This window comes from Gracilinanus agilis, chromosome X, assembly GCF_016433145.1.
Source record: "Gracilinanus agilis isolate LMUSP501 chromosome X, AgileGrace, whole genome shotgun sequence".
NCBI lineage: Eukaryota > Metazoa > Chordata > Mammalia > Didelphimorphia > Didelphidae > Gracilinanus > Gracilinanus agilis.
Genome location: NC_058136.1, coordinates 60,706,802 through 60,721,003, shown reverse-complemented (window position 1 = coordinate 60,721,003; position 14,202 = coordinate 60,706,802). Strand labels below are relative to the sequence as shown.

Below are 14,202 nucleotides of genomic sequence, written 5' to 3'. Positions count from 1 at the left end.
GGCTCCAGGGCCAGTCCTGAGACTCTGTTGCCAGCAGTTAGACCTACAGGCCACCCACTCTGGGAGGTCTTTCTTTGGAGGAAGATGAAGCTGCATGGCTCCTGACTGGGCCTGCCTAGATACATGGGCTTCCCAGTCAGGTACCGGGTGGACTGGAGGCCCTTCCAACTGTGAGGCAAAGATGAGGAAGATAATGGGAGTCTGTACACTGGCACCAAGGGGCCTGGTACAGAACCTCCCCGGCCTGGCTTTCCTTTTGTCTAACATTTAATAGAGCTCATCAACATTTGGCTCTCCTTGCACTGGAGTTCCGCTAGACCTCCTGGCTCTCTCCTTCACTTGACTGGCCCAAATCACTTAACCTGAGCCTGGTCCCCTCCTCTAAGACGAGGCCGGTCTTTGCCCCCTCACCCCGGCCCAGAAATAGCCCCGGGAAGGAAGGGGAGCTGGTCCCAAGTCCCTTTGGAAGGATCCAGAAGACAAAGGGACCGGGGTGGGGGGGAGGGGACAGCGGGAGCAGAAAATGGCACCCACTCTGTGTCCTGGAAGGTGTTTGATGGAGTGGGCTGGCTTGGAGTTAGAGGAGGGGGAAGCTGTTTCCTGGTACAGCTGGAGGAAAGGGAGCCTGCACTAGAGGGAGAGCTCTGGGTCCCAAAGGTGGGCGACAGGAGGGGGAGCTGGGTTTTGGTGGCGGGAGGCCGGTCGCTTCTGTACCCCACCCATAGGCTTCTCACCTTCAGAGTCAAGCTTGTGTCAGCTCCCACCCCTGCTCGCCTGTGGAAGCCTGAAACAGAGGCTAGACTAAGGCCGAGCCTTTCCGCCTCAACTGGAGATAAAAAGGCAGCTTAGCAAGCCAACAAGAGTTACTAAGCCTGTGACTCAGTGCAGCAGCCTGGGAAGGGGGCAGGGGGCCCCCACCCAAAGGCCTGGGCCATCAGCAGCTAGCTGCGTCTCCCTTCTGCTGGCTAGACCCTGGGCCAAGCGGACAAGGCAGCTATGGCCCTGCTTTCCAAGCTTTGGGGGGGAAGGAGCAAGAGCCTGCCTCAGGACCCTGCGCGCTGCTCCTGCCCTCACCCCCGCCAGGGGCCCCAGAAGTCCTCGAGTTCTGACCCGTCCCTCCCCCCAAAGAGGGGAAGCAGCAGTATTTTGGAATCTTTATTTGAAACAAACAGTTCCAGGGACAGAAGGTTAGTTGTGACAACGGCTTCTCTCACTACAACACGAGGGAGGGCGTCAGCATCACTGTGGGGACAGGTGAGGCACCTCACAACAATATATACAATTTAAACAGCGGCTAAACCGATAACAGTTAGAAAACCACAGAAGTGGGGCCAGGGAACAGCAAAGCCATTGGGGGAAGCTGGGCACCCCTTTGCCTGACCCTATTCAGCTAACCTGGAACAACAAGGCAATGAAGGGAAAAGAGAAACAAGGCATCAGGGGAGGAGGGGCCTCCCGACTCAGCTTCCCCACTAGGGTTGTTTTAGCAGATGCCACCTGAACTGTCAAGAGGGCCCCCACAGGCTCAGCCTGGTTCTTCACCGGGGGCAGGACAGGAGTGGGAAATGAAATCCCATGCCGAGAACAGGCATGGTTATTGCTGGGGGAACTCTGCCCACCGAGCTCGAGGGGGAGCAGGCAGGAGGCCGGGAAAAATGGGGTATGCACGGCATCGAGGCCGTGGCTGGCCGAGTCAGAGAGACACACAGAGACGGAGAGCAGAAGTCGACACTCCGAGAGTGAGCACGCACCCAGGAGTCATTCATTCTCTGCATGTGGCACAGGGGTTTGGAGAAGCACTAGGAAAATCACTAAACTCATAGCACTAGGCCTGGTGCCCAGGAGGGAGGAAGTGCTGATAGGACTCCAGCAGTGAGGAGAGGCCTGGCACAGGAAGTAGTGGCTAACCCTGGAGAAAGGGTATCCCCTTGATCCTGTGCTTCAGGGAAATGGTCCTCTCAGCCCCCTGCTAGCTATCTTTCAGAGTGAAGGCCCCAAAGTGGCACCTTTAGGAGAGGGAAAGGCAAGGCACCAGGGCTCTTTCCCAAACCTGGTAACCCACTAAGGGCACCGCCTTACCTTGCCCAGGTCTGGTGACCCAATGCCTTTCAGACCGGCAAGGTGAGGGCTACCAAGCCTGTCACCAAGCCTTCCCCCTTCTTCCCTCCCACTCCCCCCTTCCCCAATCTGGCCCAAGGGGGAAGTATTGCTCTGAGGCACAGAGGAGAGCTCCCCGACCCTAGTGGGACCTAGCACTGGGAGAAGAGCCCCTGAGCAAAGGAACAAGGTTTTCAGCATTAACAAGTGGTATGGAAGAAGGTAGAAAGCCAGGGGGTGCCAGGGCCTCAGGCCTTGGGAGAAGGAGTGGGGAGGGATGGGCAGGGCCCTTCAGAATGAGCAGCATTGGTGCCTGGGCCGGCCCCTCTCACGGGCAGGGGTGGGCCACAGGACAGACATTGGTGTGGAGAGTGTGGCCGCATGGCCTGCTCAGTCCAGGTCCTCCTCGCCAGGACGGCCTGGGTCTTCATAGATTTCGCGCACAGCCAAGATGCGGTTCAGCATGCTCTCCAGCATGCCCCGGTCCATGGGGATCACAGAATACCAAAGCGGAGATTCGGCAATACAAGACCGCTCTGGCTGCAGGTAAAACACATCATTCCGAGTGCGCAGGCTCTCGGGGCTGCGGAGAAGAACAAGCTGGTGAGCGGAGTGAGCCTCCAAGAACACTCCAGTGGCCCCAGGCCTAGCCCCACCGGCTCATCCCCATCTGCCTCAGCCTCCTCACTCACCATTTGGAGAGATAGAACTCATAGAACTTGACAGGACAGCGCAGAGGGTTCATACGGTTCTCACGCTGTTCCAGGACAGGAAGTTCATCCTCCCTCTTCCGCTTCCCCGAACTGGTGTCTGGAGAGGAGGTGCAAGGCAGCTTAGGGGAGGGGTTCTCCACCTGGGGCCTTAGAACTTTAAAAAAAAAATTCTGATAACTGTATTGCAATAGAATTAGTTTCCTTTGTAATCTTGTTGGACCTTCATGCATTTCTGAGCATTATTTGGGGGGGGGCTCCCCACAGGCTTCCCCAGACAGCCCAAGGGGGCCACAACCCAAACAAGGCCCAAAGCCCCTGGCTTCAATGGGCTCTCCAGTCCTATCCAGCTCCCATATCCTAGGATGCTGGGGCTCCTTTGGCATCCTCCATTTGGGGGTCCCAAAGGAAGCAGAGAGAACAGGCACCCATGGAGAGATTGGTCTTTCTGGGTATTTGGAGAAGTATGTTTATTTAAAAGAATTGGGCTCCCCTGCAATTGTCTGTACTTTAGATTAGGCCTTTTGCAAGGTTGTTCTACGAAGGGATGCAGAAGTTTCCCCAGAGCCAAAGAGAGCGAAGAACCCTTGCCTTTACTGATGGCATGGGGAGGAGGAGACCTGGAATTCCCATGGGCCTCGGCTTCGGGGCAACAGGAGACTTAGGGGGAAATCGAGCCAGCCAGGGCCCCTGCTAGAGCATTCCCTGCTGTCCTGACATGACTTTCTGAAGAGGGAGACGAGGTGGCCAAAGTAACAACGCCACTGTGAACACCAGGGCCTTCCTGCTCACCCACACATATACGTGTGCCAAGCAGACACATCTGAAACAGCAGCCTCCTTCAGCAAGAAAGTCCATGGCAACCACCCCAGCCATCATTTGGAAGACACAGAATTCATTCAGGTAACAGGAAATGTGAGAACCAAGGGTCAACAGGAAACTGAGGAAAACCTTTGTCCTCTGCTCTCACCTCCCTGGACCAGGAATGCCACCGGACTGGGAGGCAGGGAGGGAGAGCTTCATCGAGGAGGACTGACCATTCGATCGCGCCTACCTGGGGACCACAGGGAGAACTAGGAGCTGGGTGGCCTGGGAGAAGGGGGGAAGGGGGTGGACCTTGAGCCTACCTCGACTCTTTCGCTGGCGAGCAGGTGCGTAGTAGCGGATGGTCACCACCTTGGTGGTGCCGCGAGCGGTGGTACACTTGCGTGACTGGCGCACCACATTGGCGAAGGACAGCTGCATGTGCTCCTCCGCCGTCTGCAGGCCGAAGAACTTGGTATTGAAGAACATGAGGGTGTTGAGCAGGACGAAGGGAGAATACACGCCTAGCTGCTTGCATTCCCAGAGGTGCTCCTCCTCTACGCGGGAGAACACGGTGTCTGGGGCAGAGAAGAAGGGGCAGAGGGTCAGGGTGGAGCTGCGTGAAGGCTGGCCACACAAGGGTACAGAGTGTGGCTTTCATTTAGGTTTTTCCTCAATTTGACCAGGGTACTGTGATATTAGCTACAGGGAAAGGGAAAGCAAGAACAGGGACCTCCCCCACTAATGAACGCACAGAGAGAAGCCCTTCCTTCTCCATGTGGGGAGCTGCCTTCTTCCTTCAGGCCTGAGGCAGGATGGAAGGAGCCTTGCCCAGCACCATCATCTCCAGATGCTTAGTGAGTGCCCACTGTGTGCCTGTCAAACCCGTGCTAAATGCTGGGGGCTCTGGACCTCGGGAAGATCCTGAGTTTGGCAGATTCAGTTCCTACTCCCCTCGGGGTAGATTTTTGTTTTTTAAACCCTCCCCTTCCATCTTAGCATCAATACTGTGCATTGGCTCCAAGGCAGAAGAGCGGTGAGGGCTAGGTAATGGGGGTTAAGCGACTTGCCCAGGGTCACTAAGCTAGCAAGTGTCCAAGGCCACATTTGAACCCAAGACTTCCTGTCTCTGGGCCTGGCTCTCCCCTCGGGGCAGCTCTTTAGCCACCTGGACATCAAGCTTCCTCAGGAGCTCAATCACAGGCTAAGGCCCCATGACTCCTTGAAGTTGCAGGGGCCTTGCATCAGCCCCTGAAATTCCCAATTCCCGCTTGGTCCTGCTTAGAGGAGAGCCCAGGTCAAAGGGGACGGCTGGAAGGAATGGGGGGTGGGAGGTGAAGCGGGAAGCCTCTGTCCGTTCCTTACTGTTTGGGAGGATGGTGGGTTGCCAGCTGCTCAGAGACTTGTTGAGTTCTTGAACAAAGGTCAGGTAGTAAAGGTCCGTGAAAATGTTTACCATTCGGTTGTTTTCTAGTAGGTACTGAAAGGAGAAAAGAGCAGTAGTAAAGCCTGGGCTTCCCTTCTGCCCCGTCACCCCTACCACCCCAGGACTCCTGCTGGGCGACCAGGTAGACCAGAGCTACTCTGCTCAGACAGCCCTGGCGCCTCCTCCAAGGCAACATTGGGAATTGGGGCCACAAAGTGATGGCTCTTTAACAAAGAAAAGTCTCCCATCTCCTTGACTCTAGTCTTTGGATGGAAAAAAAAATCCAACCCAAATCAGCCCACCCAGAGATCAAGCAGCCCCCACCTATCCCTAAACCCCGACTCTGCCTGGGCCTTCAGACCCTACACTCTGCCCTAGTCCAAGAGGATTGATGGGAATTCGCCTGCCCTGGAGTGCTTGGGGGTTAAGGATGAGAGTTACTGTCAGGGCACTAGAGCTGGAGGTCCCTTTTGCCCAGGATGTTTTGGGGCCCAGGCAGGAGAGGTACAGAGGTTACCTGTTGGATGCCAAGACACAGGTAGTAGATACTGTCAGGCTCATATCTCTCGCCATTGGGACGTGTTATCTCTCTCACAAACTGGGCCAAGCCATAGTTGAGCTCGGCAGCTGTACAGGCCAAGATGTCCTCTTTGATCCGCATTGGCTTGGCTGTAGGAAGGGACAGTGAGTACAGGGAGGCACAGATCTTTGGGGGCAGGGCAAAGGGGGATGGATGTCCTAAAGGAAGCAGGAGTCCACAGTCACCTGCAAGCCGGGGCCCAGGACAGGCTCTCCAGAAAGAGATTCCACCACCCGGGGCCAAAGAAAGAAGAGACTGGAGAGTAGGGAAGAGGAGGCAAACAAAGGGATGGACAAATCCACAAAACCAAGACTAACAATGACGCGGGGACCCCACTTCCTTTCCCACAGTTCTAGAATGAGAGCCTCCGGCTCTGGGGCCCTGAAGCTGAGCGTCTTCGCCACTGAAGCCCCTTGGAACAAAGACATCCTCAGTCAAAATCCAGCCCGTGGCCCTTGCCGGGCTTCCCCGTCCACTCCTGGATACTCACGACCAAAGCGCAGCTCCTCACTCTTGCTGGATTCCCCACCTGCATACTTTGATTGCACCCAGCATTTCCAAGCATTGACACCGTAAGAGTAGTTTAGGGCTGTACAGCTGGGCTGGCTGCTCATGGAATCCCGGGAACAGCTTTCTGAAAGCACTAGTCGCTTCTGCCCCTGAATGGAAAAGGAAGAGACCCAGGGCTGCGGACAAAAGGTAGGGCCAGGGGACCCAGAGCAGCCAGGCAGGAAAGCATCCTCCCCTTAGGCCTGAGTAGGAGGGGGTGATAATGCTCCTTAGGATAGTGTCAGGCAAGACACCGAGGGAGCTACATAGCAGTCAGCAGTCAGCAAATGGCTCCTTAGTCTTGGAGAGCAGTAGACCGGGGCCCACCTCACCTTCCGGATGGCTCGAGGCAGGTCCTGGTCAGTGGACACATCGTCTGGCCCCACCAGGCCACAGTCAAAGAGGAAATCCACACTGGGGTTGATGTCCAAGGGATCTGGCGGAGGGCCGGAAGGGAGGAGGTGGTTAGTGGGTCCTTTTTAAGGTCCTCACTGCAGATCATTAGAGACTAAGAAGCGGGAGGGCCTGGAGAGGTCAGCTAGTTCAACCTCTTCATTTTACTAGGGTGGCACAGAGAGGTGCACTAGATGGAACCTGGATTCAAAACTCTGAGTCCTCTCTTACATATTGAATGTTGATCCCATTAGACCACAGCACTCCTTCACCCTGGCCCACACCTCTGCATCCCTTGGCAATCCTTTCTTGGCCAAGTTTCCTTGGCTGTGTGATCTGGGCTTTACTAGAAGCCTTTGGCATTCAGTGATACTTTGGAACTAGATCGTATCGAGGCTCTAAGAGAAGGCCTACAAGGCCAAAATGGTGGCCCTTACAATGTATACAGTAGTGCCAATTCCCATCCCTAGGCTTGGTGGCGGCCTCCTAGAGGTGACATTCTTCCCAGTTCTCTGGGGAGATATCATCTGGGGGTCCCAAGGGAACACTCACTCTTGGGGAAGTCAGCTTCCAGATCCTGCCCTGGTTCATCCAGAACATTGGCCATCTTCACTGCCATGGCGAGAACATCATCCCTTGCTGGCCCAAACAGGTCACAGTCTTCCAGCAGACCTTCTGTGCTTTGGTTACTCACCAGGTCTAGGGGCAGGGAAGGATACATGCTTGGTTACTGGCTGTAACCCATGACACTGATGTGGTCTATACCACAACCCCTCTGCCCTTCCCAGAAGCCTTTCCCTGGAGTACCACAGAGGTCGGATGAGGCCTTGTCCAACTCCTCAGCTTCTGCTATCATTTCTGCCATGGCCAGGATGTCAGCCTCTAACGGGTTGGATGGAATTTTCACCTTTAGCTCCTCAATAGTCTCCACAATCTTGTCTGTGCTCTCCAGAGTTGTGGGCAGAAACATGGGCACAGGTACCTGCGGGCATCATGAAACATGAGGCAGGGGACACTTAGAGGGAGAGAGAATTTCTGGCTGTGATGCTAGGACTCAGGCCCTGTAACTTACTGGGATAGGCAGTGACAAAGGCACCGGGACTTTCTGGCTGTACAGATGCATAGGCACTGGGACAAAGATGGGCACTGGGACGGGCAGCACGATCACCTGTGGTTTCCAGTCTTGCTCTGAGGAGACAGTACGCAAGGGCCCTCCTGTAGCACTTGGCCATCCTCTCCCTGCGATCAGCTTACTGTGCTCCCTGCTAGCTCTGCCCACCCCAGAAAAGCAAAAGCCTGAGAATCCCCGAGAAGTTGGTTCCCAGAAGCCCCGGCAGATTGAATTCCAAGCTTCTACCCCTCTCAAGCCAGCAGGCCCGAAATGCAGCGCAGGCCTATCCTTCTCTGCCTCTCACCTGTCTGACACCCTTTGGACCTCATGTCAACCTTGCAGGACACGCCCCGATTCTGCATCAGGGGCTTACACATGGCGGCTTTGTTCTTCCGAGGCATCGAAGGTGCAGGTGGAGGGGTAGGGTCAGTTGGGACTGAGCGGCTTTTGGTAGTACCCTTTGGGAAGAGAGATGTGCCACAGGATGTAGGGCTTGTGGAGGGTCTGGGCCTCCTCCACAAGCCCATTCTGATCCGTCCTGCCCTGGTTCTTACTGTCGCGGTGGTGGTGGTGGTGGTAGTGGTGGTGGTGGTTGTGGTGGTGGTGGTGGTACTGCTGCTGCTGCTGCTGTTGCTGCTGCTGCTGGTGACTTTGGGCTGGGCGGCTGTGGAGGGTTTGGGCTCTGGAGACTGACCTGCAGAGAAGAAAGGGGCTGGATCTCTCTCTGCCAATGTCTCAAGGAACACGAGTGGCAATTCCCATCATGGTGCCACAGGGTTGGAGAGCTGAGGCAGAGGGGCCTCCAAAGGGCAATGGGTCTGACCCTCTCCCCCTTGGCTGTGGAGAAGTGTGAGGCTTCAGGCAACAATATGGCTGCCCAGGAAGCAGGACACTCACTGTGCAGGAGGCTCTCGGGCCCGCTCTGGGTGTCCAGGTTGGGCTGGTTCTGTTGGCTATAGAAGCGAAGTAGACACTGCTGGTTGCAGAAGTGGCGGATGTGCCCCCGCCAATGAATCGTCTCCAGAAGCTTCCCTTGGCGCTTACAAGCATGGCAGCGGGCAGCCTGAGGGCACCAGTGGGTGTTGAGCTGCAACTCCTCACCAAAGTGCCCTGTCCCTCTGTCCCTCCCCAGGCCCCTACGCACCTTGCGGTACCATAGCAGGTACTTGCTCTTACAGTCCTCGCTACAGAAGTCCCAGGTACTGCCGTCCAGCTGCTCAGTAACCGCCCGCTGGCAGGTCTGGGAGCAGTAGGTGCAAGTGATACAGCATAGGCCCAGCTTCTTGGTGAAATCCTGCTTGTAGAGCAGCACACAGCCTGCAGGGGAGGGGGGTACCTTTAGGCTTTTGGGGTAATTTGGAACGAGGAGATAGGCCAGCTGGCATTGCCCACCTCCCAAGCTGAGGAAGCCTCAGCACTAGCCCCCACCCTGACAATGGGGTACAGGTGAGACCTGGCACCTCCAACATCTGCAGGCATCAAAAGAGGGTCCTGGCCTGATGCCCCTCGTTGTCAGAGCCAACCAGCATTTGCTAAGAGAGGACAGAGGTACAGCAGGCCTGTCCTCAGGCAGCCTGTATTCTGCTGGAAGCCTGCCAGTTGAAGCCAGGACCGACCAGGAAGCAAGTACAATCCCCAGGCTGCTTGGGGGATTGGGGGGGGGTGGGGCGGGAAGAGCAGGAAGTCAGGCCCAACCTTCACTACAGAAGCTCTTCTCCACCCCACTGAAGCGAAGTTTCTCATGAAGCAGCTTCTCCTGCCGACAGTGCTCACACTGGGATACCACACCTCGAAGCCTCTTGAAGTCCTCACAGCAATCACGGCAACAAAACTGGAACACTTGGTCCTGGAGTGGGGTACAGAGGGTCCCCCCCCAGGGGGAAGTAGATGGGAAAAAATGACCACGCGGTCAGGACAGAGCTGGTACAACCAGTTCTGGGGAGAGAAAACTAGCCAGCCAGGCACCAGGTCCCATCCCAGGGGGCTGCTGGTAGGCCTCACCTGCCAATCCAGGATTTCAGGCTTGCCACTGAACAGGCTGTGACAATAGTGGCAGCTCAGATGGATACCCCCCTCAGGGTTTGTACGCTGTCAAGACAAAGCAGCTGGTCAGTGGCACTCTTTGCTCCCACCCATGGCACCCTGCTCCAGCCTGTCACCAGATCCCTAGTCTGGGTACCTGGAACTTGGTCCAGCAACTGGGGCTGCAGAACTGGTAGACTGTGCGATCGGTCTTGTTGTAGTAACAGGGGTCAGACAGACTACGACGGCAGAAGCTGCAGGGGCGGGGAGGGCCTGCCCCAACAAACCCAGAAAAGGGAGAGAGACGGGTGAGTCAAAGCAGGGGAACAGGGAGGGGGGAGAGGGAAAGAGGGAGGGAGAAAGGCCCAAGAGGCCACCTTGGTCCAGGCTCCAGGGTGCCTCTTACCAGCCAGGCCGGCCTGCTTCACTTTGTGGGAGGTGGTACAGCACAAAGAACAGAAAAGCCCAGTCTTGCCATTCCGGTCCACGTGGGATAGCATCTCGAAGTTCTTACACAGCGTCTTGCACCAGACGCATGGGTACACTCGGGTATTTTTCTGGGGTGACAAGGAAGGGGAGGCCAAAGTCTGTCTCCTGGTCCAGCTGGGAGCCCACCTTCCCCCACCACCACCACCCCAGGCCTCTCCTTGGTCCCACCTTCTTGTAGCCCCCCAGGCAGGCAGCACTGCAGAAGCGTTTTTGCTGGCCCTCATGGAAGAGAAGCTCAGGGGGAGGAGCCCCACCCCCTCCCTTGCTGTAGATGTAGGCTCCACACTGGTCACAGCAGTTGGTCTTTAGTCCCTTGTTGGCACGGAACTTGGTGAAACATGAGTCGCTGCAAAGTCGGTGTACCACGCTGCCGTTGCTGACCTCATGGAGGACCTGCCACACCAAGACCCTGCCTGAGCCAGGCTCTCCCAGTAGGCCTCAGAACCCTGCCGCCATGATGAATAATGGCTGGCTGCCCAGTACCACCCAAGCTCTGCTAGACCTTTGAGGGAGCCCGGCTGAGGTGGGTGAAGACCATCAGGTGGGCAGCCACCCTCCTGCTCTTCCCCTCACCTCTCCAGACTTCTGACAAATACTACAGCGGGTGGCATCTGATGAATCAACTGCTGGGGGCACTGGCCGCTGCTGGGCCTCATATAGGGACAGGCAGACTGATGTACAAAACTCGTGGAAGGAGCCACCTGCCCCAGTCTGGGCCACGACAGAGTCCTTGGTGTTCCAGATCTCCCTGAAGGAGGAATAGGACATGGCGTAGCTAGCTGGTGGCAGAAAGTGTCCTTCTTCCCCTCTAGCCCCTCCTCTGTCTCCTAGCGACCACCACAATGCCCATGAGAACACATGCTCCTCCCCCAGCCCAACCAGGTTCTCCCAGATGTAAGCTTCCCCCCAAAACACACTTCTTGCAGAAGGTGCAGGTTTTCTTGCCCAGAGGCTTCTTAGAGAATGTGGTAAGACAAGTGGAGGAGCAGAAGAGCTGGGGGAGCCCTTTGCGCTGGTAGGCAGTCTGCCCCTTCTGCAGTGGGGTCCGGCAATGGGCACAGGTCATTTTGGTGCCTGTTGAGCGGGCAGCTCGGGGGGCCAAGTTGCTTCGCAGGGACATTCGGGGAGAGCGCCTTGGCCGAAAGGGCACAAAGTCCTCATCGTTGGGGTCGTCCACCATGGCATCAGAGTCCTCATCTGATACCGGAACTGTTGAAAGAAGAAGTGATGAGCCAGTAGCTCATGGCCACCAATGGCCCTCTTGGGGTCCAGGAGGCCTGCCCTTCTAAACCCTCATACCCTCCCCTATAAAAAAAGTTCTGTTGTCCCTCTAGTTGAATTTCCCCAAGTCTTTTGTAGAGTTTAAGAAAGAAGAAGATAGCTCACACAGAGGCGCTCAAAGGACTTTCCTCACCTAGATGAGGAAAGAAAAACTCAGAAAGGTTAAGTGTCCTGCCCGAAGGCAGCCAGTTGGTGCCAGGGCAGAGTGGGGGCCTGAGGGCAGGATGGAGGGCCAATCCTGCCTCAGCAACTTACAGGCAAAATCATTGAACTTCTGACTGCCTCTGTTTCCTTAACTGTAAAAGGGGAATCATAATGGCCCCTACCTCCCAGGGCTGTTGTGAGGGATCCAATGAGATCATCTTTGTAAAAAGCTCTCAGGCCAGTGCCTGGCACACAGCAGGTGGTACAGTGTTAGAGAGTGATTCCCCTCCCCCTCCCCATGGGGGACTGGCTCCAGTGGCAGGGACTGGCCTCCGAGCTCCTGATTCTAAGCCCACCACCCCCATGCTGATTTGCTCAGGGCTGGGCATGGCCCAGCTAAGATGGATGGCTGCCCATGATGAGTGCCCTTGGCCCAGCTCCCCCACTACCAGCCTTGGTCCCCATGCCAAGCTAGGATAGGAACAAAGGCATCCTAAGCTACATGTGGCAGGAGCCTGGAGAACCTAGAAGCCATCAGCCCAAATTTAGCTGCCCACTTGCTCAGAGCCTGCTCTTACTACCCCCAAAAGTCGAAATCTTCCTGGAACGAACTCACTGCTCTCTGAGGAGTCCACGGTCTCCGGTTTGGGGGCCTCTACCCTCCGAGCCCGCTCGCTTCTCTTCTGTTCCTGGGAGACACAGGAGAGAAGAAGAAAGCTGACACCGAGGGTGGGCCGTTCAGCTAGCCTCAGGAGCCCAGGCCTTTGGGTGGGTGGGGGAGGTGGGGAGGGAACGACCCTCAGCCTGGCCCAAAGGGGAAGGCCAAGACAGTGAGCTGGCTCCTAAGGAGGCTGCAGCAGTAAGGGTGAGCACTCTGTAAGCACCTTCTCCAGAGTAGCTGCTCAATAAGGAAAGGGTCTCTCCCTCCTAGGGCTACAGGGGGAACCAGGCTTCTTCGGGTGCCTTCCCCAGCTCACCTTCTCTGGAGGCTGCTCACTGCTCTTCTCAGTTTGGCCATCCCCTGCAAAGGAAGAGAAGGCAGCCTGAGCCTGGTCTTGCCCCAACCCCCCCCCCCCCCATTCCTGGGCCACTTCCTCAAAACTGAAAGGGAAAACTCCAGGGTCTGTGGCCACATGGGGGCCCTGTTCAGGGTTCCCTGTACCTCTATTCCTGGACTACTGACCCCAGAAGGCCTTACTACCACTGTCTTTCTGCCCCCAGTCTCTGGGAACTGATCCTATCATCTACACAGAGACTTGAGGATTGCAGAAACACGATTCACACCCCTTTTTCTGCAAAACTAAAGATTTCCCCAACCAGAAGGAATGCAGCTACCCAAGGACGTGGGGGAAGGGAACATACAAATGTTGGGACACGGCTGGCTAGAAGCCCTCAGGCCTTGTATCTAAGTGGGCCCCCATTCCCTCCTCCATGCCCTTGTCCCAGCAGGGTAGACCAGAATGCCTTTCCTTTTCCTCCTCCCTGACAAAGCCTTCACTCAAGGCCGTGATCCTACTGTGTGAGAACAGGGGCTCTAGCCCACTATGGACTTACTCACAAAGCCCATTCCCCTCCAGAACCACAGGCCCAGGACACTTAAGTCCTTTCCCAAGGCCACAAAGGAAGCCAACTAGGGCACAGGAAGAGACTCTAAAGCAAAGACGACCTCCTCCCACCCTCCCCAAGAAGCCTGTAGCTGCCATCCAAACTAGAGTAACCTACCTGGCAGGGAAGGGTGTGCTGGGGGGCTGGGCTGGGTCTTGGAGCCATTGAATCCATCTCCCTGGGCCTCTCCCACAGAGGGGCTTGGAGGGGCATTTGGGCTTGGGGGCTGCCCCTGCAGAAGCTCTTCCTCCTGCCCAGGGGGGCCCTTTCTTCTAGCAGTTGTAGAGGGAGCCTCCTCTTCCAGGTTGATCAGTGAATCTGGGGCCAAGGGCTCTAGGAGCCCCTCAGTCAAGGCAGGGCTTGCCCCAGTTCCAGGATCAGGCGTTGTTACTTCAGATGCCTGTCCTCTGGGGGCAGATTCTAGAGGCTGGTCCCCTGTGGCCCACCCCAGTGATCCCTCAGGACCCTGTTCGACCTCCTGGGGAGAGGGTGCTTTGTAGAGGAGCCCCCCAAGTCCCAGGAGATCAGTGGCTCCATCTAGAACGCTGGGGTCTTTTTCCAGGCCAGCAGGATTATCCAGCAAGTCTAGGGCCTCAGTGGTTGGGGGTGGGCCGGGAGGAGTCCAGCCCTGGCTTGGGGCAGTCTGGGAACCCAGCAGATCCTCTCCAAACTCCATGTCCACTGGAAGGTCTCCTGCCAGGGGCTTCTCTGGCAGAGTCAGTGCGTCAAATGGGCTAGAGAAATCGCTGGGGTCCATGGATGCCTGGATTTTGGCTGTGGGTCACAAGTGGGAGAGGAGGCAAAAGGGATGGTCTGAGCCGGGCCCCCTCCCTATATTGGCTCCGAGACACACCCCATTTGCGACTTGGGTTTCCTCTGGACACCCCCCTTCCTCGACATGCATTCCCACAAGTCTCGCCTGGCTGACCACTCCTCCGATGCGTAGCGCCCCCTGTGGGACAAGGCGGTCCCCACCCTGGACCCGTGCCCG

The 14,202-nt window shown here is 56.6% G+C and overlaps 1 protein-coding gene across 2 annotated transcripts; it reads right to left on the bottom strand.

Annotated features, from left to right (window-relative positions):
* Positions 1-2,204: 2,204 nt before the first annotated feature.
* Positions 2,205-13,968, bottom strand: ZMYM3 (zinc finger MYM-type containing 3). 2 transcript variants are annotated; one of them, XM_044682963.1, is made up of 24 exons: positions 13,329-13,968; positions 12,584-12,627; positions 12,223-12,289; positions 11,099-11,390; positions 10,755-10,929; positions 10,350-10,574; positions 10,099-10,249; positions 9,850-9,965; positions 9,672-9,758; positions 9,366-9,516; positions 8,815-8,987; positions 8,568-8,733; positions 8,298-8,364; positions 7,975-8,165; positions 7,632-7,747; positions 7,367-7,541; positions 7,112-7,258; positions 6,499-6,602; positions 6,108-6,276; positions 5,555-5,706; positions 4,977-5,091; positions 3,935-4,189; positions 2,790-2,907; positions 2,205-2,680 (listed from the first exon to the last, which is right to left on the bottom strand). In XM_044682963.1, the coding sequence occupies exons 1-24, from the start codon at positions 13,966-13,968 to the stop codon at positions 2,488-2,490; spliced, it is 4,089 nt and encodes a 1,362-aa protein (XP_044538898.1). In that variant the 3' UTR covers positions 2,205-2,487. The 2 variants fall into 2 exon arrangements, with proteins under 2 accessions (XP_044538898.1, XP_044538900.1); XM_044682965.1 differs by having other exon boundaries at positions 7,975-8,136; positions 8,302-8,364.
* Positions 13,969-14,202: the final 234 nt, after the last annotated feature.